The sequence below is a fragment of the Eschrichtius robustus genome, chromosome 9 (genome assembly GCF_028021215.1).
Source record: "Eschrichtius robustus isolate mEscRob2 chromosome 9, mEscRob2.pri, whole genome shotgun sequence".
Taxonomy (NCBI): Eukaryota; Metazoa; Chordata; class Mammalia; order Artiodactyla; family Eschrichtiidae; genus Eschrichtius; species Eschrichtius robustus.
In genome coordinates, this window is record NC_090832.1 from 58,540,959 (window position 1) to 58,563,625 (window position 22,667).

General features: G+C 33.6%; 1 protein-coding gene across 2 annotated transcripts in view; it reads left to right on the plus strand.

The window, feature by feature from the left end:
* Positions 1–22,667, plus strand: part of ASCC3 (activating signal cointegrator 1 complex subunit 3) — a 338,689-nt gene that overhangs the window by 53,275 nt on the left and 262,747 nt on the right. For both annotated transcript variants that reach the window (XM_068551389.1, XM_068551390.1), the window contains 4 exons: positions 13,900–14,020; positions 19,270–19,474; positions 20,185–20,326; positions 20,932–21,057. In XM_068551389.1, coding sequence (XP_068407490.1) covers positions 13,900–14,020; positions 19,270–19,474; positions 20,185–20,326; positions 20,932–21,057 — 594 coding nt within the window. The remainder of the gene's footprint in view (positions 1–13,899; positions 14,021–19,269; positions 19,475–20,184; positions 20,327–20,931; positions 21,058–22,667) is intronic.

The window sequence follows — 22,667 nt, forward strand, 5'->3', positions numbered from 1 at the left end:
ATTTAGAAATACTCTAAAACTTGAAAATAGTAGAATAACTAAATTCAGTATATAGAATGTCGATTGTGCTGTCAGAATCAGTGACCAATAAACACTTATTCAGCTATTCTTTCTACTTAGGGTTAAAATTGAAATCTTAAGTTTGCTCAAGGCAATGGAAAATTAATCATGACGGTTATATTGTTTTAATAAGAATAAGTTAACTATAGACTCTACAGGTATTTTGATAATTTCAACAACAAAAAAACCCAAACCAGGAGCTCATTGTTACTTATATTATTATTAAGCCTAATATATTTTTTGCTTTATTTTGAACCCTGTCTCTTGTTTTATATGAGTACCTGGTTATCATAACTTCATTGCTTATGCATTTTATGTATCAACTGATACCCAGAAAAAGTGATGTGTGGTATCATATTCCTGGAGATTCAATTTCTGTGTAGAGAGTTAAGTGTCTTGCAAATCCCCCAAATAGAAAGATCCCCTAATAAATGTGATTTTTATTGTCTATACCAATAAGGAAAGAGGCTAAACATTATTCCTTGCATATTATCAGTCTACCATGAAACATAATAAATCTCATAACAATAGTAAATGTGTATTTGAAGAGTTACAGGTATTGCTTTCTGTGAAAAATGTTAGTTTTCTTTTGATATACAATTAAATAAGCTTACTTGGAGAGTAATACTTTACCCACTTGCTCCATTTCGTAAATCTGGCCATATAGATGCTCAAGCAAATTTTTCATTTCTGTTTGTAAGCTGCTCTTCCTTTCCCTAACCAGCTTAGTTCAAAGTGCCATCCATGGCTCTTCTACTTGGAAAGAATATAGTGGACATTCTGCACTTATTGCATCTCTTAAGTAGTTCAGTTAGATATTAGGATAAGGGATTTGCTTATTACCTCAAATGATTAAATTGTTAAAACATCTATTTTATTGCTATTATGAACTAATAATAATTATATTATTAAAATTACTGAAATAGTTTTTCAGTGATCAGACTTTTTAGAAAATTGTGTATGTTAGCGTGATTCCTATGTGGTTACATTGTGCTTGATAAAAAAAAGGTTTTTCATTTGAAAAATAAGATTTGGTAGAGGAAATAAAGTTTAAATTATTTATTGGTCCTTGTACTATTAGTTATCAGCTGATTTGTCTACATGATAAGGGATTTTTTTGGTTTATGTAATTTGTGTTCATTCCAAATATGGCAATTTGTCAAAACCTATTTTATTTATTAAGTTAGTGATGCTTTGTGTCCTTAGCGGACAAAAAGTTAAAAAACTTGGTAAATCAGAATCTGGTTTGTATTATTTTTATTTATTTATTTAAAAAATAAATTATTTATTTATTTTTGGCTGCATTGGGTCTTCGTTGCTGTGCGCGGGCTTTCTCTAGTTGTGGCGAGCGGGGGCTACTGTTTCGTTGCAGTGCGCAGGCTTCTCATTGCTGTGGCTTCTCTTGTTGCGGAGCATGGGTTCTAGGTGCGCTGGCTTCAGTAGTTGTGGCTCATGGGCTCAGTAGTTGTGGCTCGCGGGCTCTAGAGCGCAGGCTCAGTAGTTGTGGTGCGTGGGCTTAGTTACTCCGTGGCATATGGGATCTTCCTGGACCAGGGCTCGAACCCGTGTCCCCTTCATTGGAAGGCGGATTCTTAACCACTGTGCCACCAGGGAAGCCCTGATTTGTGTTATTTGTTAAAAAGATAAAACCTCTTCTGATTAAACAGTATGTGTTCATTGTAGAAAATTTGGAAAAGAAAAAAAATGAAAAGTGTGAAATTTAGTGATATTCTTTCAGCATTTCTCTGTATAGGACTTGCTTGCATATTTTTATGGATGAGATAATTTGAGTAAAAAACAGAATTTAATGAAATAAAAAATAAAGACAACTGGCAAAAGCAAACAAGATATTCTTCAGTAGGGAAATGGATAAACTGTGGTATATCCATATGATGGAATATTATTCAGTGATAAAAGAAAATGAGCCAGCAAGCCATGAAAAAACTTAGAAGAACCTTAAATGATTATTGCTAAGTGAAAGAAGTCAATCTGAAAAGGGTACACACTATATGATTCCAACTATGTGACATTCTGTAAAAGGCAAAACTTTGGAGATGGTCAAAAGATAAGTGGTTACCAGGGGTTGGGGAGAAGGGAGAAAGGGGTGAATTGGTGGAGCATAGGGGATTTTTAGGGCAGTGAATCTCTTCTGTATGATATTGTAATGATAGATACATGTCATTGTGGTCATCACACATTTGCCAAAACTTGTAGAATATACAACACAAAGAGTAAATAAACTCTAATGTAAACTATGAGCTTTTTAGAAAAACCCTAATTTGGTGGTCAGTGTGATAAACTTGACAGATAGATTTTGCTGTGTAAACATATTCTATCTAGATCTAAGCAGTGTTTTACAGTACAATCAAAATATCTCCTAGACCAGTGCTGTGTTTTTGTGATGATTGAAATATTTTGTTTGCTCTTCAACACAGTAGTCACTAGCCACATGTGGCTGCTGATCTCTTGAAACGTGGTTAAATGTAACTGAGGAATTGTATTTCAAATTTTGTTTAATCGTAATTACTTGACATGCAAATAGCCTTGTGTGACTAGTGGCTACAATACTAGATAGTGAAGAATCTAAATTAGACAAGATATATCGAGAAATGTCAACAGTGATTAATACAGTTAAATGGAGTTAATAGTTGATTGAAAAACCTTATTGTAAATATTGGTTCATTGCCAATTTGGAATCAGGTCCCCATTCTTTATCCTATAGTTTTTTACTTTTGTCCTGTCCTCAGTACTGTAATCAATAATTTGTATAAAGGCACAGTTATTGAACTTGGGTTCCGGACTGGTTCAACACTGATAGTGTTTACTGATGTAATAGATTGCCGGAATCCAGATTTAAAAAGATCTCTAAAGACTAAAAAACCAAAACAAAAAAAAAAGAAGAAAATGAAATTTATAAGGGATCTATTTGAAATTTTGGGCTTAAAAATTATTATATAAAGTACAGGATATGGGAATCTGCCTACTAGGAATTTATGTGGAAAAAAACTAAAACTGAATCCTTTTGCTTGGCTACACATTCAATTTGAGCCAATAGTGTGATATTGTTACCAATTTAAGCTGTGTTTAGAAAAGTTTAACGTCTAGTCCAGAGTTGTTTTAATCTCTGTGATCTGCCCCAATCAAATTATATTTGAAATGTTATGCTCAGTTTTGGATGCCATTAAAAGTAAAAGGCTCAGTAAAAGGTAGATTTCTAAACGAACCTGGATAAAGAATCATCAAGAAACCAAGTTATATGACTAATAGTAAGGAATTGATGTATGTTTACCTGGGAAGGAAAGAATTTACGAGTGAAGTGTGCCTAATACTTTACTTGGCCTTATCTTTAAATTTTTGAAGGGCTGTCTTGTGGAAATATTATTAAGATCATTCTCTGTAACCCCAGAGGGCACAGCCAGTGTTAGGTGAAAGCTATAGTGAGTCTGATTGGGCTCAATGTACGGAAGGATTTTTTGACGTTAAGCATCCTCTAGTAGTGGCATGAGTTTCCTTATGAGGTAGTCTACTGCTGGTGGAAGTATGCTGGGTGTTCATTAGCCAGAAAAAAAAAAAAAAATGTCAATAACAGCAGTAAGTATGTATAGAGCACCTGTTGTCAGATACCATGCTAATTTCTTTTAACAGACAGGAAAGCTGAGGTGCAGAGAGCTTAAGAAAGTTGCCCATAGTCATATAAGTAGGAATTTACAAAATTGATAAACTTAGTTCTGAGTCCAAGCCCGTGTTCTCAGCTGTCCTGTTTTTCTGCCTCCTTTGGCAGTAATTATTGTTTTTTGAGAGCTTTGTTTAGATGTCCCCCAAGGTCCCTTCCAAACTGAGCTTAGATGAGATGACCCCATTGTAGTTTCTACAGTGTATGGGTGTATGTGAAAGCTGACTGTGAGGGAGATTTATCTGGTTCTTGTATTTAACAGACTGAAATGGAGGAGACATACTGGTGGTTGTCAGGAAGGTTAAGGAAGCTGTGATCTAACCAGTGATTAAAGTTTTAGTTGAAGCAATGGTTTCAAATCTATCGCTGCTTTTTATAGAACACTAGGCTATATTGTATTTAGTTTCACCATTGAACCAAGAATAATTTTACTAGCAGAAGTTGGAGTTAGAATATATGCATGCACATATTTACAATCATGAGCACACTTTCTTGTGAAAAAAAGCTGAAGTAAATATGCATGTCAGATATTTGTGTTAATATTTGTTGTATGTTCATTTATTCCCTAACAAGTGATAGTTGATTATTACATACTTTTATAGTATTTTCTTTGAATTATTATTCTATCATGATTGCTTTTAAATGATAAATGCATTAGTAGTATGTATATTTAGCAAAGATTCACTGAATATTTCTTCAGATGAAGACTGTGAAAATATTTGCTGTAGACGTAAAGTACTTAATTACTTGCCTGGGACATAACTAGTGTACAAATGTTAGGTTTCGTTATCATTTTCACCGTGATACAAATTATTTTGTGTACTTTTCTTACTCCCTTATTTGATTATGATTCGTTTATTTTGGTAATACTAAATACCTGATGTTAATTACTTATTATATGCAAGGCACTGTGTCATATATACAGACAAGATCCTACTGTCTAGCACATATTTCCAGACATTATTTAGTTCACATCACAACCCTGTGAAGGGCATGTATGTACTCTTATTCCCACTCTACAAATGAGAAAAAGAGACTCAGAGCAGATGTCTAAGCTCCTAAAGCCAATGAGCAGCAGGCTTGTGATTTGAGCCCTGACTGACTTTCTCCTAACCTAAACTGCTGTGTGTTACTAGTGTTCATAAGCTTGGTAAATTATTAAATTAAGTTGACTGGCAGGGGGTCATATAAAGTAAAAACCGAGTTGCTGACTTAGAATGCACTTACACAGAAGTTTTGAAAATATGAGCAGCAGTGGTATCAGTGGGCTGTACCTAATCTGTATTTCCTTACATTCTATAAAGCACTGACCATTTTCAGAAACACTATTCACGTAAGAACATTTTCAGAAAAAATATTATTATTAACTATAAATATTGGTTATAAGACATATCCAAATAAGAAAACTTACATTGTGAAAAACTTTCATAACAGAATGATACTTTAAAGCATTGGTCTCCAAACTTTTTTGATTATACTTTCTAACCACGTTTGATCATGTATCCCTGATATAAATGTAGTTATTTAATTTTAAACTGTATATGATATACAGTATAATTTTAAATTATGCTATGATACCTTACGCTCATTATAAAACATACATAGAAATGGAGAATTAAAAAGGATGCTGTTTTAAAAAGAGTGTTTAACTTTATTAATGATATTAAAATTCTTTCCAGTCAGAGCAATGTAATTGAATATACATCAGTATTTTTGACTCTTAGTTTAGCACTTTGTGATGTTTTGAGGTCCTGGTTCTGTGTTCAGTTCAATTCAGTACTTCATCCTGAGAACAATGGAGAGCAATTGGAAGTTTGTTGGCAAGGGTTGGAGGGAAGGTAGCATACGTTGATCAGACCTACATTTCCTGAAATCTTCTGTCATTGCTATGTGGAGAATGGATTGGAATGTGTTTTGGATAGATGTGCAGAAACCATTTAGGAAGCCCTTTGCATGGTACAGGCAATAACTGTTTGGGAACTTAAAACAGACAAGGAGAAAGGCTTGAAATCTGTTTAGTAGTTGAGATCGAGAGAACTTAAGAGTGAATTGGTTGACGGGGTAGGATTGGGTGTGATGCATAAAGAGGTGGTAAGGGTGCATTTTAGGCTTTTGTGTAACTAGAAGGATGGCAATGCCATTCATGGAAATAAAGAATATTTATAAAAGAGTGAAGTGGGTGGAAAACCAAGAGATGGTTTTGGGCGTATGTGGAATTGCGAGAGGCCTTAAGACCTCCAAGTGAAGATGATAACCGGACAATTTGGTAAATGAAGCTCAGAGTAGAGATCTGGGAAGGATGTGTGATTTTATGAGTTTTCAGTATATGCTTGCTAATGGGAGCTGAGGGCTTGCATGTGAACAGCTAAGGAGAGAACATGGAGTGGAAGTAAGAGAAAGCCTGGGATTAAACCTTAAGGAACTCCAACATTTAATAGTCAAAGGGAGCCTAAAGAAGAGATAGGAATGTACCAGCCGGAGTGGTAGGATACATATCAAAAGAATGGCATGTCTAGAGAACAGACTTGTGGTTGCCAAGGGGGAGAAGGGGAGGGAGAGGGATACACTGCAAGTTTGGGGTTGGTAGATGCAAACTATTACATTTAGAATGGATAAACAACAAGGTCCTACTGTCTAGCACAGGGAACTATACTCAGTATCCTGTGATAAACCATAGTGGCAAAGAATATAAAAAAAGAATGTCTCTATGTGTATAACTGAGTCACTTTGCTGCACAGAGATTGGCACAGCATTGTAAATCAACTCCAGTAAAATAAAATAAAATTACTTAAAAAAAAAGAATGGTGTGTCAAGGATATCAGAGGAAAAGTATGTTTCAAGAAGGGTAAGGGGTATTTAGCAATGTGGAGTGATGCATGGAGGATGATCCAGGAAGATGGGACCAGAATAATATTCATTATCTTTATCAGATCTATGAATGAGTATCCTTCAAACAGAATGGATAATAGTAACATCTGCTATCCTTCAGACAGAATGCATAATAATAACAGTTTGCATAGGTATATCTTATTTTTACTTTCTTTTTCATGTTCTTTTCTTTAGTTTTTTATTGTAACCTTCTTAAAAAGTATAGATTAGAATTGAACTCAGCCCTCTAAATATGGTTCAATCAGTGTAGTATCCTTTGAGACGCTAAATGGGGTTTTGGAGATACAGTATTGCTATTACTACATTAAATTTTTCCCTAGCCTTTATTACATTATTTATTCATATTGAACCTGTAAATAACCAACCCCCTACCCTTTCAGGATTTTTCTTAGGAATTTATTTGTGGGATAAGGTTTCCTCATCTTGTACAAGTACATGTGAGTTTTTTAAACCTAATTGTGGGGTTTTATATTTACCTCTATTGCTTCTCCTTAGGTCTGGCCAGATTATATCAGACTATTTAGAAAATTTAAAATTTTGATTCTATCGTGAACTAAATTAACACCTTTAACAAATTTAATTTAATATCTTCTAGTTTATATATATATAATTGATAAAATTTTGAACAAGACAGCGCCATGACCAATCTTTAAAGAACAACTTTAGTGGGTGATCTCCATATTGAGAATAATCCCATAATCCACTTAACTGTATTGTCCAAAAGGATACCTAATTCACATCAAGATATTATGCCTACTGTGCATCACTAGCTGTTTTTCAGAATGCCCGTTGACTATTTGATAGGGAGAATGGTTGGTCTCTCTTTTGAAAGAGGTCTTTTCGGAACTTCAGATAGACTTATTTTTGACTTTTAATGAATTCTTTAATATTGACTCGATGGAAACAGAATGGAACTGACAAACCTTTTATAAATATGAATTTTATTATCTTTAAAGCCTGTTTTAGTGATTAAATACTTTGTTCAACATGTTTTGACTAACCTGAGAAGTAGGGTTCAAACAGGACATTAACATGACCAGAATTGCCTTTTACTTGGAAATAATGTTTTGCCTCTAAATCTTTGAGTAAACCTGTAATGCAAGTATGTTTGTCATGTTTATTCTGTGGTTTCACAAACCCTCAGCATATCTGCATACCCCAGCTCTTGAACAGATTTATAGTTCTTACTTAAGCCCATTATAACTTTTTGTTACCAATTTTCCTAAGATTTATAGTATAATTTTCTGTGGTATATTATTTAAAGGTTTTCGTTACTTTATATTTTGCTTTTATGATGATGTAATGTCTATGATTCATTTTGATACTGTGTTGGGGATATAGCATCCATTAGAGCATCGTTCCTATTGGAATAAAAATGATATAACACAGAATACAGTGGAAAGTGGGGGTTACCTTTCCTGAGAGATTCACAAACTACATTCATCTGTTACAAGTGTAAGAAATAAGGAAGTAATGCTGCTTTAAAGTTAGTCTGTTCAGGGACTTCCCTGGTGGTCCAGTGGTTAAGACTCTGTGCTTTCATGATGGAGGGACTGGGTTCGATCCCTGGTCGAGGAACTAAGATCCCACATGCTGTGCAGTGTGGCCAAAAAAATTAAAAAAAAAAAAAAAGTTTAAAAGGTCTGTGCATGTTCTGCGATAATTTTTTTTTTGGTATCTCAGGAACATAGTCTGTTGGTTAATTTTTTTACTTTAATGAAGAATACTTTAATTTGATAATTTAATTTAATGAAAAAGGAATTATAATAACAATGAGAACCCTGAGCACCTTTGTCTGTTGAGAAGTTCCTTAATAGATGATAGTGGCTTTAGCAAAATCTACCAGGAAAAGGATATTACCTGTCTATTCCTATTGTGTTTCCTTTAAATCTGATATCCTTAATTTATAGCCAGAGTAGTAAAACTTGCCTTTTTATTGTTTTGAGGGCTGCATTTTTGTTTTTTCCAAACTCTGTAGTTGATGCCTGTTTCTCTGCCCAGAGCTAACTTTTCCCTCCTTTTTTTTTTTCAATTTGATAGCTTCTGGAACTTGTGTCAGTGTATAGAGCAATGATCCAGACAGTTGTACCTTTACAGACAGTCACTCTCAGTGCCAAATTAGTTTGTAGTGCAAATCTTGAATGAGAACTGCACCTGCTCTCAGTGTAGATGAAAATGGCAAATGTTAGGGAAAGCGTAATTTGGGATTGCTTTAAATCTGATGGCAGCTGATCTCAGAATTCTGCTGGGGATTCTTCACTTTGGGTTATGGAAGTCCTGCTATTCAGAGCAAAACCAGCCTTCTTGTCTCTTTTGCTAGGTCTTAGGTGTATTATTTTTAAGAAATAACATGCTCTTTGTGCTGTGATTCTATATCTGAGATGTTTTATCTAGAAGTTATCTTCCAAATACATTGGTGGTTTCCTAAAATTATGTTGGACTAAAAATTTCTGAATCTCTAATTTATCATATGTCAACATTGTATTTCAAATATGCAAGGGTAACTGCCACAATAAATCACATTCTTATGGAGGAAATGGTCTCAGTTTAAGAATTAACATGTTCTTTGAAAGTTGATAGGATATAAAAGACATTTCATGCTGTATGTAGAGAGCATTTCCTACTACAATTTGTTTGGAGTATGGGGGGAGAAAGTAGCTTTGTAGGTATGTATTACATTTATCTTTTATGAAATTTGCTTGTTCTTTAATATCACCCTTACCTTAAGCATGGGGCTTGTGTCTAAAAGCAATTCAAAACACTCACTTAAAATGCTTATCAGGAAAATTGTATTTAATCTTTATCTTTCAACCCTCAACAGTTTATTGGTTACTTTTAGTATCTTAAGTCATTTTGGTTCATAGTTTTAAAAAATAGCTTCATTGATATATAGTTCACATACCGCACAGTTCACCCACTTAAAATGTTATATAAATCAGTGTTTTTTAGTATATTCATAGATATGTGCAACCATCACCACAGTCAATTTTAGAGCATTTTACAAAACCTCAAAAAGAAATCCTAAGCCTTTAGCTATTATTCCCCTACTCCCCCCGCCCCCTTCTCTCAACCCCCAAGCCCTAAACAACCACTAGCCTACTTTCTGTCTCTAGAAATATCCTTATTTAGGACATTTCACATAAATGGAATCATAATACGTGGCCTTCTGTGACTAGCTTCTTTCACTTAGCAAAATGTTTTGAAGGTTCATCCATGTTGTACACTACTTCATTCCTTTTTTTTTTTTTAATAAATTTATTTATTTTATTTATTTTTGTCTGTGTTGGGTCTTTGTTGCTGCGTGCGGGCTTTCTCTAGTTGCGGTGAGCAGGGGCTACTCTTCGTTTCAGCGCGTGTGCTTCTTATTGCTCTGGCTTCTCTTGCTGCGGAGCACGGGCTCTAGGTGCATGGGCTTCAGTAGTTGCAGCACATGGGCTCAGTAGTTGTGGCCCACAGGCTCTAGGGCGCAGGCTCAGTAGTTGTGGCGCACGGGATTAGTTGCTCCGCGGCATGTGGGATCTTCCCTGACCAGGGTTTGAACCTGTGTCCCCTGCATTGGCAGGCGGATTCTCAACCACTGTGCCACCAGGGAAGCCCTACTTCATTCCTTTTTGTGGCTTAGTAATATTCTGTGGTGTGGATGTATACCACATTTTGTTTATCCATGCATGAGTTGATGGACATTTGGGTTGTTTCTACCTTTTGGCTGTGTTAATAGCCCTATTTGTGCAAGTTTTTTTTTGGACACATGTTTTAAATTCTTCTGGGTATATACCTAGGAATGGAATTGCTGGCTCATATTGTAATTCTGTGTTTAACTTACTGAGGAACCAGAAAACTGTTTTTCACAATGGCTACACAACTTTGTATTCCTGCACTGTATGAGAATTCCAGTTTTCTCCACATTCTTGCCAGCACTTATATTTTCCATTAAAAAAATAGTTGTTCCAGTGGTTCTTCTTTGAATTTCTTTGATGACGAATGATGTTGAGCATCTTTTCACATGCTCATTGGCCATTTATATATTTTCCTTGGATAAATCCTTTTGGACAGATCCTTTGCTCATTTTTTTCATTGGTTGTCTTTTTATTATTAGTAAGAATTCTTTATATATTCTGGATACAAGTCCTTTAACAGATATATGATTTGCAAATATTTTCTCCCATTCTGTGAGTTGTTTTATTCACTTTCTTGATGGTGTCCTTTGAAGCAGATGTTTCTTATTTTGATGAAGTCCAAATTATCTGTGTTTTCTTTTGTTGCTCATGCTGTTGGTGTCATATTTAAGAATCCCTTACCAAATCTGAGCCCATTAAACTTACTTCTGTAAAGAGTTTTATAAGTTTATATGTTAAATGTAGATCACTGATCCATTTCGATTTGATTTTTGTATATGGTATAATGGTCCAACTTCAATTTATTTCACGTGGCTAGCCAGTTGTCCCATCATTTATTGAAAAGACTGATCTTTTCTAACTGAGTGGTCTTGGCACACTTTTTGAAAACTTTACTTATTTATTAGTTCTAATAGTATTTTAGTACATTCTTTAGTATTTTCCACATAGAAGATCATAGTGATCTATAAATAGAAATAGTTTTACCTCTTCCTTTTCAATCTGGATGCTTTTCATTTCTTTTTTCTTACCTAATTGCCCTGACTTGAACCTCCAGTACAATGTTCAGTACAAGTCACAAATGCACACTTTTTTGTCTTGTTTCTGTTCTTAGTGGAAAACTAATCCAGTGTTTCACCATTAAGTATGATGTTAACTGTGGGATTTTCATAGATGCCGTTTATCAGGTATTAGAAGTTCCTTTCTAGTCCTAACTTGTTGAATGTTTTTACCATGAGAGGATGTTGGGTTTTATCAAATGGTTCTTCTGCATCTGTTAAGCTGATCTTGTGATTTTTGCTTTTTATTCTATTGCTATAATATATAAATTGATTGTCTTATGTTGAACTAACCTGATATTCCTGACATAAGTCTCACATTGTCGTGGTATATAATTCTTTTTATAAATTGCTGGATTTGATCTGGTTTGCTTGTATTTCACTGAGGATTTTTGTGTCCATATTCCTAAGAAATACTGGTCTATAGTTTTCTTATGACATATTTATTTGCCTGGTTGTGGGGTCAGAGTAATATTGACCTCATAAAATGAGTTGTGAAATATTCTTTCCTCTTGTTTTTTGGAAGTGTTTGTGAGGAATTGGTTTTAACTTAAAATGCTTTGTAGAATTCACCATTGAAGCCATCTGGACCTGGGCTTTTCTTTGTGGGTGGTTTTTGATTATTAATTTAATCTTTCACTTGTTTTAGGTCTATTCAGGTTGTCTGTCTTGAGTTAGTTTTGGTAGCTTGTGTCTTTCTAGGAATTTGTCCATTTCATCTAGTCTATCTACCACCCCCAGGGCTTGTTACTGTCATTTGCTTGTTTATTTGTTTAGTGACCTGCTGGATTATTTTAGTGCAAACAGTTCCTCCTACCCTCACTCCACAGTGTTGAGCTTCTGATGTCTTTCCCCAGGGAGCCGCCCCTGCGAGTATACCCATAGTCACTTTGGGATGAAGGTAGTGTTAGCACAAACAACCCTTTTCTACGCTTCCCCTGACTCCATTCAGCTGTTCAGATCGGGACTTGAACCCACATGTGATCTTTACTAATTCCCAGCTGACCATTCTGATGTTTACAAAAATGCCCCTGGGACATAAATTGCTCCATAAACTAATCCAATAAATTTGTGACCCCTTTGAAGGAATAATTCCAAAGGTCAGTGTTGATATATAGTCTCACCCCAAGAGGGTCGTCCCAGTTGTCTCTCCCCTCAGTTCTCTCTTGTAACTTAGTTGTTGAATCTGTGAATCTTCTCCTGATTGTGGTTCACCACAACCTCTGCTGTTTCTGAGATGGCCCTTTGGCTTCAACTTCATGGCCTGGTTGCAGATGTGGTCTGTTTCTTTGGAAGAGATTGGGATCTTTCTGTTTTATGGCTTGGTTCTACCCTCAGGCAAGATTTCTGAGGCAGAACTCTGGAGCTAGGAGTGGGGACAATGGAAGGCTTCTTTCTGAGTGACACCCCTGCTTTAGAAGCTGAGTACTTGATGGAAGGGGTAGGCTGTAGCCTAAATTCTAGGCTTGCCTGTCCTTGTGTGGAATCACTGCCCTATCAGCCAGAGTGAGAGTGATTGGATCACCAGTATTTTCCTGGATGTTTTGCCCAAAGATAAGGCCTGTCCACATTTGGGGACAGGGTAGAAGACAGGTGGCCTTGTGTTTAGATAGTGTCAGTCAAATGAACAGCAAAAGGAAAATAGTTGCTAAATATTTAATGCCTTATATATACTCAACATGAATTCCTACTTTTAATGATATTTTTATTTGTGTGGATTCTCTAAGAACAGTTAGAATTTGTTTAATATAAAATCTTCACTTGTAGAATTGAAGTATAACATTTCTGGACAGGAAAAATATATATACCCCCAAACCACATATGAGGAAATCTAAAGGCTTTCTGGCACAGTTATTTCATACAGTTATATAATTGAAAGTCTCTGAATCCTAAAACTGGTTCTCTGACTCTGGAATCAACTTAATCTTTGGCAATCACTCTGCATAGGAGAGTAGGATATGCATAAAAACTTTTAATAAAGTTACAGAAAGCACTTGCAGTACTGTGTTTCAGATTTCACATATATTAAGCATTGAAAAGTATTGATACTTATTAATTAAGCATTAATAAAATAATAAAAATACACTTTAACAAAAAAATACAATAAATTGTTTTTTAAGCACTAAAAATTTGGCATGTCCTGATTTATTAAAACATTCTAATGATTTTTTAACTCTAAAATGATAGCTCTTATTAGTAAGTTGTAAGAAATATGGTACTCTGCACTCTATTTGGGAAAACCAGAATGGTATGTTAAAAAGAAAATTAATTTTAGAATTTCACTTGGTTATACCAAGAAAAAACCAAGTGTCAGAATTTTTTATTCTGTGATTTAGAGTTTTATATATAAGTCATAATTATTTTAACAGTTGGATCATGCTCTTTACTTATATAATTGCAGATAGCCTTATGAAGCCGAAAGCTCCTTAGCAACGTGAAGCAATGTAACTTTCCTAAGTTATTATTTTTTTACGATTCTTTTCTAAGTACTTTTTAGGTTCTTCTGTGTTAGTTTAGCTTCATAGCTGTGTTGAATAGGGTGTTAATAACTTGAAAAAATAATTAATTTTGAGGTAACAGTTTGTTTTGATTTTCCTCTTATAAGCTGTTTGAACTGCTGGGACCTGATGGACTTGAACTTATTGAGAAACTCCTCCAGAACAGAATTACGATTGTGGACAGATTTCTTAATTCTTCAAATGACCATAAGTTGCAAGCTCTTCAAGGTAAGAAAGTGTTCAGTGGTAATTCTACTTTAAAGGAAAAATTCATTGTTTAGCAGTCTATTTAATACAATTATACTTTTAATATTCTTTGGTTGAGTATATAGCTTACTGATACCATTCTCTTAAGTAGATTTTAGGTGTGGCAGATTATGAAACAAGTGTCAATGCCCTAAATAGGGTATTATGTCAGAGATTCTGTTTATGTTTAGGTATAGCAGAAGATTTGGAAAGACAAAAAAAAAATTTAAGGAAATACATATAGTGCTTACAATGGGTCAAGTAGAGTTATAATTTATAACCACTTTTATTTTGAAAACTTTCAAACCTTAGTAGTGGTGCAAGGATAGTGTAATGAATACTCACATACACTTCATGTAGATTCACCATCATTAACATTTTGCTTCCACCCCCCCCACTATCATTCTCTACACACACACACACACACACACACACACACACACACAGGCGTATGCACACATGGACACACACATATACACATTTAAAATTTTTGCCGAACAATGACTAGAAGTTGCAGACATTATAATATTTCAGATATAAAATTTCAACATACAGTAAGAGTCTCTTGCTTACCTGCAATACAGTTATCACACCCAGCAAGTTGAACATACATATAACCATGTATTACATATGTTTGAAAACCCCAGAAGAATTAGAAAGAGTTGTCAAGGAAGCTAAAATTTTTTTTTTTTTTGAAAAGCCTGACTTACTATGACACAACTGATGCCAAACTCAGGTTTTAGGTGGTAAGTAGGAAAACTGAGTTTCTTACCTTTACCCAAATGTGTTTGCCAGCTTTATAAATAGTTTGGAATTTTTAAAAAGTGCGTGGGCATAAGAAATTAGACCCCCTTCTTCAAACTAGTCAACATTTACCCTTCTTTTATGTAAGTGATGTCACCTTTTCCTTATATTTATGAGTGTGGCACTGAAAGGAAATTACAAAAAGAACCTTGATTTAAATCCAAAATTTCTTATGGATTTTCTTTATCCTACGCTTTGATTACTGATAGTTGCTTTGTAGTTACTTTGAGATTTCTAGAAACTTTGAAGATTGGAGTTTAGCCACTTTGTCTTTCTGTAAGTCTCTTGGTTCTTTAAGTATATTGAACACTTATAAACTACCTTGCTGTAAGAGGACTTTCACTTGTTAAACAGTGCTTAATCAGACATTGCAATAAGCCAGCAGAACTTAGGAGCCTTTAAAATGGGTATCTGCCAGAAGAATAGGAATGAATTTAAATATCTGGTCTTGCGATGTAATTTCTGAGAATTTGATGTTCATTTTGTCAGCCTTTTAAGTGCTGATACGTACTGATTCCACCCTTTATTAGTGCTAATTTATTAACGAAAAGTTCAAAATGAGTTCAGCTTCACATATTTTTTTAAGAAAGCTGTGGATGATGAGTTAATGTTTTGTAGTTTCATTATGTCCATTTTTGTTTAACATTTATACACAAACTTTATTCTACTAGGATAACTTTAAGAAGCAACACACTTTTTAACCTAAAACCAAATATTAAATTTGAATTATTAACAAATTTTTGAACCATCAGTCTGCCCTGAAATATTTTCTACTCTTCTCAGTCGGCTTTTACTCTTTTAGTCTACGCTAGATTGTTACTAATGTTGCTACTATTTAAGAATAATAGTTACACCATAGAAAATTGGGGGCATTTAAACAAACTTCTTCTAAGGACTGTGGTAAAAGAAGCTGACAATGAGCATATTAGGTTTTTTGTGTATATGCATTAAAGATGATTTTCTTTATTTTTGGGGGGAGGGAGAAAGAAATATTCTTGAAGAAAAGGATCATTAGACTCTGTTACTTTATCACTGTTCTCACCCATTTATATCTTTTGATATAAATTTTATGTTAACGATCCTTCAAAATTCTCTTAGAGAATACAAATACTAAGCTACCTTAGTAAGACAGCTGCATCCTACTCTTCTCTATTCCACAAAATCATGGTCTTAGAGAGCAATAGCTTCCTGCCATTTAGCATTTTCTATCTTTCATACTGATTTTCTTTGAATCCTTTTATCCAGATATATATACATCCACCCTACTTCATCTCTATTCTTATAACCAGGAAATGTAAGGTAGGTGAGAAGTGGGTGGGTATAGTGTACTCACTGCTAAATTGAGGATAGTTGTGAATTAAATTCTGTTTTGGGGATGGTTGTAGAGAATGTTTAGTACGAGGTGTATCATAAAATAAAAATTAAGTTAGCTCGTGCTGTCAAATGACAGTGTTTTGAGTAGTTATACAAGACTTTTTCTGTCATAATAACATTTTAAAAGGATACAAGCTCTACGTGTTCTTCAGTAAAATTTTGTGTTAGAATTGCTGTTAAGCTTAATCATTTCATTTCTGCTTGTCAGTCTCTACGGTTAACTGAACCCAACAAGGAGAATCATGAACTTAAGCATTTGTGCTTTATAACTTGATTTTTAAAATCACCTATTATGTTCAGTCTTATGGGATTTCGGTATATTCTGATTGAAGCCTTATAAAGCTATCAATGAGGTAGACATATTTTCTTTTTATAATTTTAATTTCCTTATTTTGATGATCACAAATGTGTCCAGTAGTATTTTGTTACTGTCACATTTGTTTAAAATGTTAATGTCATTAGCATAAAATATAGTATGTCACCCAAAGTATTTAGTTTCACATACAAAATCTTTAACATTCATTTATAGTAATAAGTACATGGCATTATTCACATTTTTTAAAATCCTGCTTAATATCTCTGTCGTTGAATGTGTGACTTTGCAAACAGGTTAATTTTTTTCATAGTTCAGAGTACATTTGAAAAATGCCAGTATGCTGCTTTCTTTCCCTAACACTGAGAGTTAGTTGGTTATAAATTCAATCATTATAATAGTATATAAGATTTACTTACAAAGTAAAACATATAAGACTTACTTAGAAAAATACTTTTGAGCTATAAAATGTAGTTCTAATATAGATGGAATTATATCTTATTTCATAATTTTGAGATGTAATAAATCTTTATTTCTCACTTTCCTTTTTGTGACTTACAGAGCCATTATACGGAGGGGTTATTTCATGTGATTGAGAGTTAAAATGACTTATTCAAAATCATGTAATGAGATAGTGACAAATGTCTGAGAGTTGTGAAGATTTGACTTAGAATTAGAAAGCTAATTTCCCCCTCTTGATGCTATGCTTAATTCCTTCCTTGTTCTGTATTGGATCTTGGAAGTTGATAAAATAACTCACACTGTGCTCCAGAATATGGACCAATTCCATTCTTCATTGTCTTCCTAGCCTAGCAGCAGTGCCTGGCACCTAGTAGGTCCTTAACACATTAACAGTATTGACTTGGTTTGCTTTCAGTGACATTCCTATCAGTTCTTTTAGGGCTGCAGTGAGCCAAGATACTACTACTTGGAAAGATTGAATTAAACACAGAAAGTAATCCTGTTAGAAGAAAATTTTTCCTGTATATTGAGTTGACCAACCACAGGTTTAAATTGTACCTTGTAAACACTGAGCTTTGATTGACCTGATTCCTCTTAGTGGTTCTAGACTTCTTCCATTTTTAAAAAAACTGCATTTCCCAAATCAAAACTACAATGAGGTATCACCTCACACCAGTCAGAATGGCCATCGTTAAAAAGTCTACACATAATAAATTCTGGAGAGGATGTGGAGAAAAGGGAACCCTCTTGCACCTTTGGTGGGAATGGAAATTGATAGAGCCACTATGAAGAACAGTATGGAGGTTCCTTAAAAAACTAAAAATAGAACTACCATCTGACCCAGCGATCCCACTACTGGGCATATACCCTGAGAAAACCATAATTCAAAGAGTCATGTACCAATATGGAGGTTCCTTAATAAACTAAAAATAGGGAATTCCCTGGTGGTCCACTGGTTAGGACTCTGCGCTTCCACTGTAGGGGCCTGTGTTCGATCCCTGGTCAGGGAACTAAGATCCCACAAGCCATGTGGCACGACCAAAAAAAAAAAAAAAGAAAAACCAAACTGAAAATAGATTCACCATATGATCCTGCAATCCCACTCCTGGGCATATATCTGGAGAAAACTAATTTGAAAGGACACATGCACTCCAGTGTTCATAGCAGCCCTATTTACAACAGCCAAGACATGGAAGCAACCTAAGTGTCCATTGACAGATGAATGGATAAAGAAGATGTGGTATATGTATGCAATGGAATATTACTCTGCCGTAGAAAAGAATGATATAATCCCATGTGCCTCAACATGGATGGACCTAGAGATTATTACATTACGTGAAGTAAGTCAGACAGAGAAAGACAAATATCATATTATATCACTTATATGTGAAATCTAAAAAAAAGATACAAATGAACTTATTTACAAAACAGAAGTAAATAAGCTCACATAGAAACAAACTTATGTTTACCAAAGGGGATGGGGAGGGGAGATAAATTAGGAGTTTGGGATTAACATATACACACTACGATATATAAAATAGATAAACAACAAGGACCTACTGTATAGCACAGGGAACCATATTCAATATCTTGTAATAACCTAAAATGGAAAAGAATCTGAAAAAGCATATATATATATGTAGCTGAATCACTTTGCTGTACGTCTGAAATTAACACATTATAAATTAATTATACTTCAATTAAAAAAATGGTTAAAAAACCTGCATTTCCATGAAAAGGTGGATCATACTGTTTCTTTATTTGCTTTAGTCATCTTGTAAATATATCCTGAGCTGTATTTTAGTTTTATTTTATTTCATGTATAAATTAGCAGTGACATATAGACAATTTAACAGAGTAAGGCCTATTACATAGGGAAAAGTATCTTATATGTAAAGAATATCTTTATTTTATTATTATGTTAACAGTAAATGCTAATTAGTATTGATAATTATTATATTTATTGAAATTATATAAACAGATTATTTCAAAATTGTGAAATAGAAGTTTTAGGTTCCTGATGTTATATCCAAGAATTTATAACATTAAACTATTTAGTCTGCAAGAAGAAAATATCTGCTGACTTTTCCAAAACCAGTATACCATTTAGAAATTGTGATTTAGAAAGACTCTCCTTAAAACATATAATTGAATGTGTCAGTTAAAAAAAAAAATGAATTCTTAGAGCATTGTGCTATCTTATGTTTTGGTGAGAAGGAAAACAATTGTTTTCATAAAGGTTAAGCTTGTAAAATATGATCTTAAATTTGCTTTGCAGACAATTGCAAAAAAATTTTAGGAGACAATGCTAAACCTAATTACGGTTGTCAAGTCACTATTCAGTCTGAACAAGAGAAGCAGTTAATGAAACAGTATCGCCGGGAAGAAAAAAGAATTGCCAGACGAGAAAAAAAGGCTGGAGAAGATGGAGAAATTGCAGAAGGACTCCTGTGCTTTGATCCTAAGGAATTGCGGATACACAGGTAATAAAAGCCAGAAGCTGAAAAATGCTTGTGTTGTAATTGCTACTTTAACGTATCATTATCATTATTTAGTTTAGTTTTAACAACTTAGATGATTCTTATTTCTAGTCACGTTTTCTTGCAAGAATAGAATTTTGTTGTATGAAAACCTAATTTTCTGGGATAAAAAAGCAGTGATCCGCTTAATTAGAATATTCTTGGTTGCATCAACGTAGGTGAGAGATTTTGGTGCTGTGCACACACCACTAGGTTAAACTTTATGAAGTGTACACAAATTTATTTTGAGAGTTTTTTCTTTCCTACCTTAATGAATACTTTTTCCCATATTGTTATCAAGAAGTAGAAAGGAGAAAAATGAAATAAAGGCGTTATTATACATGGTATTTAAATATTGAAACCCATTTAAAAAAAGGAATTTACACTTTGTTAAATATCTTTGGATTGTGACGAAGAAAATTATAAATAAAAAAACATTAAGTCAAACTTATCAGATGATGTTATCTAAAAATAGTACCTGAAAATGTGTTGATGCTTATATGGTTACACAGAAAATTTCAGGATTGCTAATAACTTCCTTTGTGTAGTTTAATTTCTTCTCTTTTATAGTGGAAGGCTGCATGAAATAGTTATTATAATGACTTTGTTTTAGTATATGCTTTCCTTTGCAAGATAAAAATTACAGATTTAGCCTATTATTTTTGTATTTACAGAGAGCAGGCACTTATGAACGCTAGAAACGTTCCAATTCTGAGCAGGCAGAGAGACATGGATGTTGAAAAAATACGTTATCCACATGTTTATGATTCCCAGGCTGAAGCCATGAGAACATCTGCATTCATTGCTGGTGCAAAGGTATGCACTGGTATATGACCACTTTTGGATAACATGTCTGTTCTGAGGAAATGACTCATTGATTTTCCCTGTTTCTTTTGTGATTCTAGTACTAGTTGACTCTTCTATGCTAAATTGTATTTTTAAATATTGAGGAAAATGAGATAGTGCAGTTTATGTAAAATTCTTAGCGCATGGTAGGTATTCAAAACATATTTGTTCTCCTCCCTTCCATTATTTATGCAGCTTGTGTTTTTGAGTTTTAGCAGTTGCATCACTTTTTGCCTAAACTTTACACTGTGTATTGCACATTTTCCCTGGCTACATGACTACATTTGTCTTCAGGAATACCATCTAATTAATGTACACTTAAAATTCATCAACATAATATGGTTCGTGTGTTATATGAGATATCTGATTCATGAATGCTTTGTGTGTATGTGTGGTTTTTTGTTTGTTTTTGTTTTGTTTTTTCTTGTTTTCCTTTAAATTAGCTAAATTTATTTACCAGTGCTATGTCATAAAACCAATAGTGGTTTTTTTTTCTCTCTTTACTTAAAGAATCTTTACCAAAGTAATTGTTCTGTTTTGTATTATTATTGGATTTTAATTTTTGATGTTTATAGATGATTTTACCAGAAGGACTCCAAAGAGAGAACAACAAGATATATGAAGAAGTAAAGATTCCTTATAGTGAACCAATGCCAGTTGGGTTTGAGGAAAAACCAGTTTATATCCAAGACTTAGATGAGGTAAGATTATCATTTTATAAAGTTGATATTTTTGATGCTTGGTATGTTTTTGAATGCATTTGTATTGGAAAAATTATTTTTATAAGTTAGTTGGTTAATACAGTAAAGAGATACATGCAGTTGGTTACTAATGAAGTAGGGGAGTTTAAATTTAAAAAAATATATATACATATATTTCTTTACACATTGAACATATTTATGTATATTTTGTGTATGTATTTCTATAATTATGTGTTTATTTTGGTTATTTTAGCTAATATTTGGTTTAACCTACGTAAGCTGACTTAAGTAAACTGTTTTAAAGGATTCATGTATTGATAGGTCAAATGTTCAACCTATAATAAAATAGAATATTATTTGGGGCCAGGACCAAATTCCAAACTATTTAATTAACTTTCCCTCAGCTTTTAAATTTTGAATAATTTCAGTCCTATGGAAAAGATGCATGAATAGTACTATTCTTATACCCTTTTGTCTTGATTCACCATTTGTTAAAATTTTGCCATATTTGCTTTATCTCAAAGTAAAATATTTCTTCATTTAGTTTAAAGTATGTACATTATTTAAGGTTAACCTTTTCATCACCAAAATGAAGTTGCTTTATTTTCATATAAGTCATATGAAGTCATTCAGAAATATCAAATAATATAGGCAAGCAAAAGGAGCAGCAAAAAGAATAACTACAGCCAACCAAAATTGACTCCATTCTATACACGTGTGTGCATGTTTGTTTTGTTTTTACAAAAATAAAATTATATCACACATTTTGTTCTATGTTTGTATATATACTTATATACCTTTCTATGTCAGTAGACATATTTCTACTGACAGCATCATTTTAAATCACTATACAGTATTCCATTTTATGTCTTTATTAGTTTTAAACCAATTTGTTATTATTACAATTTTAAGTTGTTTCCTGCGATAAGTTTTTATAATAGATTAAAATTGTAATTAAATCTTATATTAATGGGTTTCATCCTGTGCATCAGAATTAACCTGTAGAACTGTTTCAAAATCCAAATGCCTTGGTCCCTGTTACATCATAATCTCTTGGGAGGGGCCCACATATCTATATTTTGAATATGATTTTCAGAGCTCTATAGTTGATTCTGAAATGCAGCCAGGGCTGAGAGCCTATAGGATTAAATAATTATATATATAATTCTTGTTAAACCTTACCAATCCCTATAAGGATTATCATCATGAAGATTTATTTAATTTTATATATTAAATATTTACATTTTTTCATATAAAAGCATCATTGACATTCATTGTCTATGTAATGAATGAACCAGTCTTCTTAGTTTTTTTCATACTTATTTCAAATAAATACTTTGTTCATTTTAATTTAGATTATAGGAGTCAAAGAGATTTCTGAATGGGTTAATTCCATCTGCAGCCTTAATGTCTCTTTGCCATGTAACCTAATATACTTATAGGTTCCGTGGATTAGGATGTGAACATCATTGGGCATCATTATTCTCCCTGCCACACATGATATGGATGACCACAGTTTAGCTATTAACCTGTTGAAGGACATCTGTGTTATTTACTGTTTTTGGCTGTTACGAATTTCATGAGTCTGTTTGGGCTGCCGTAACCACAGC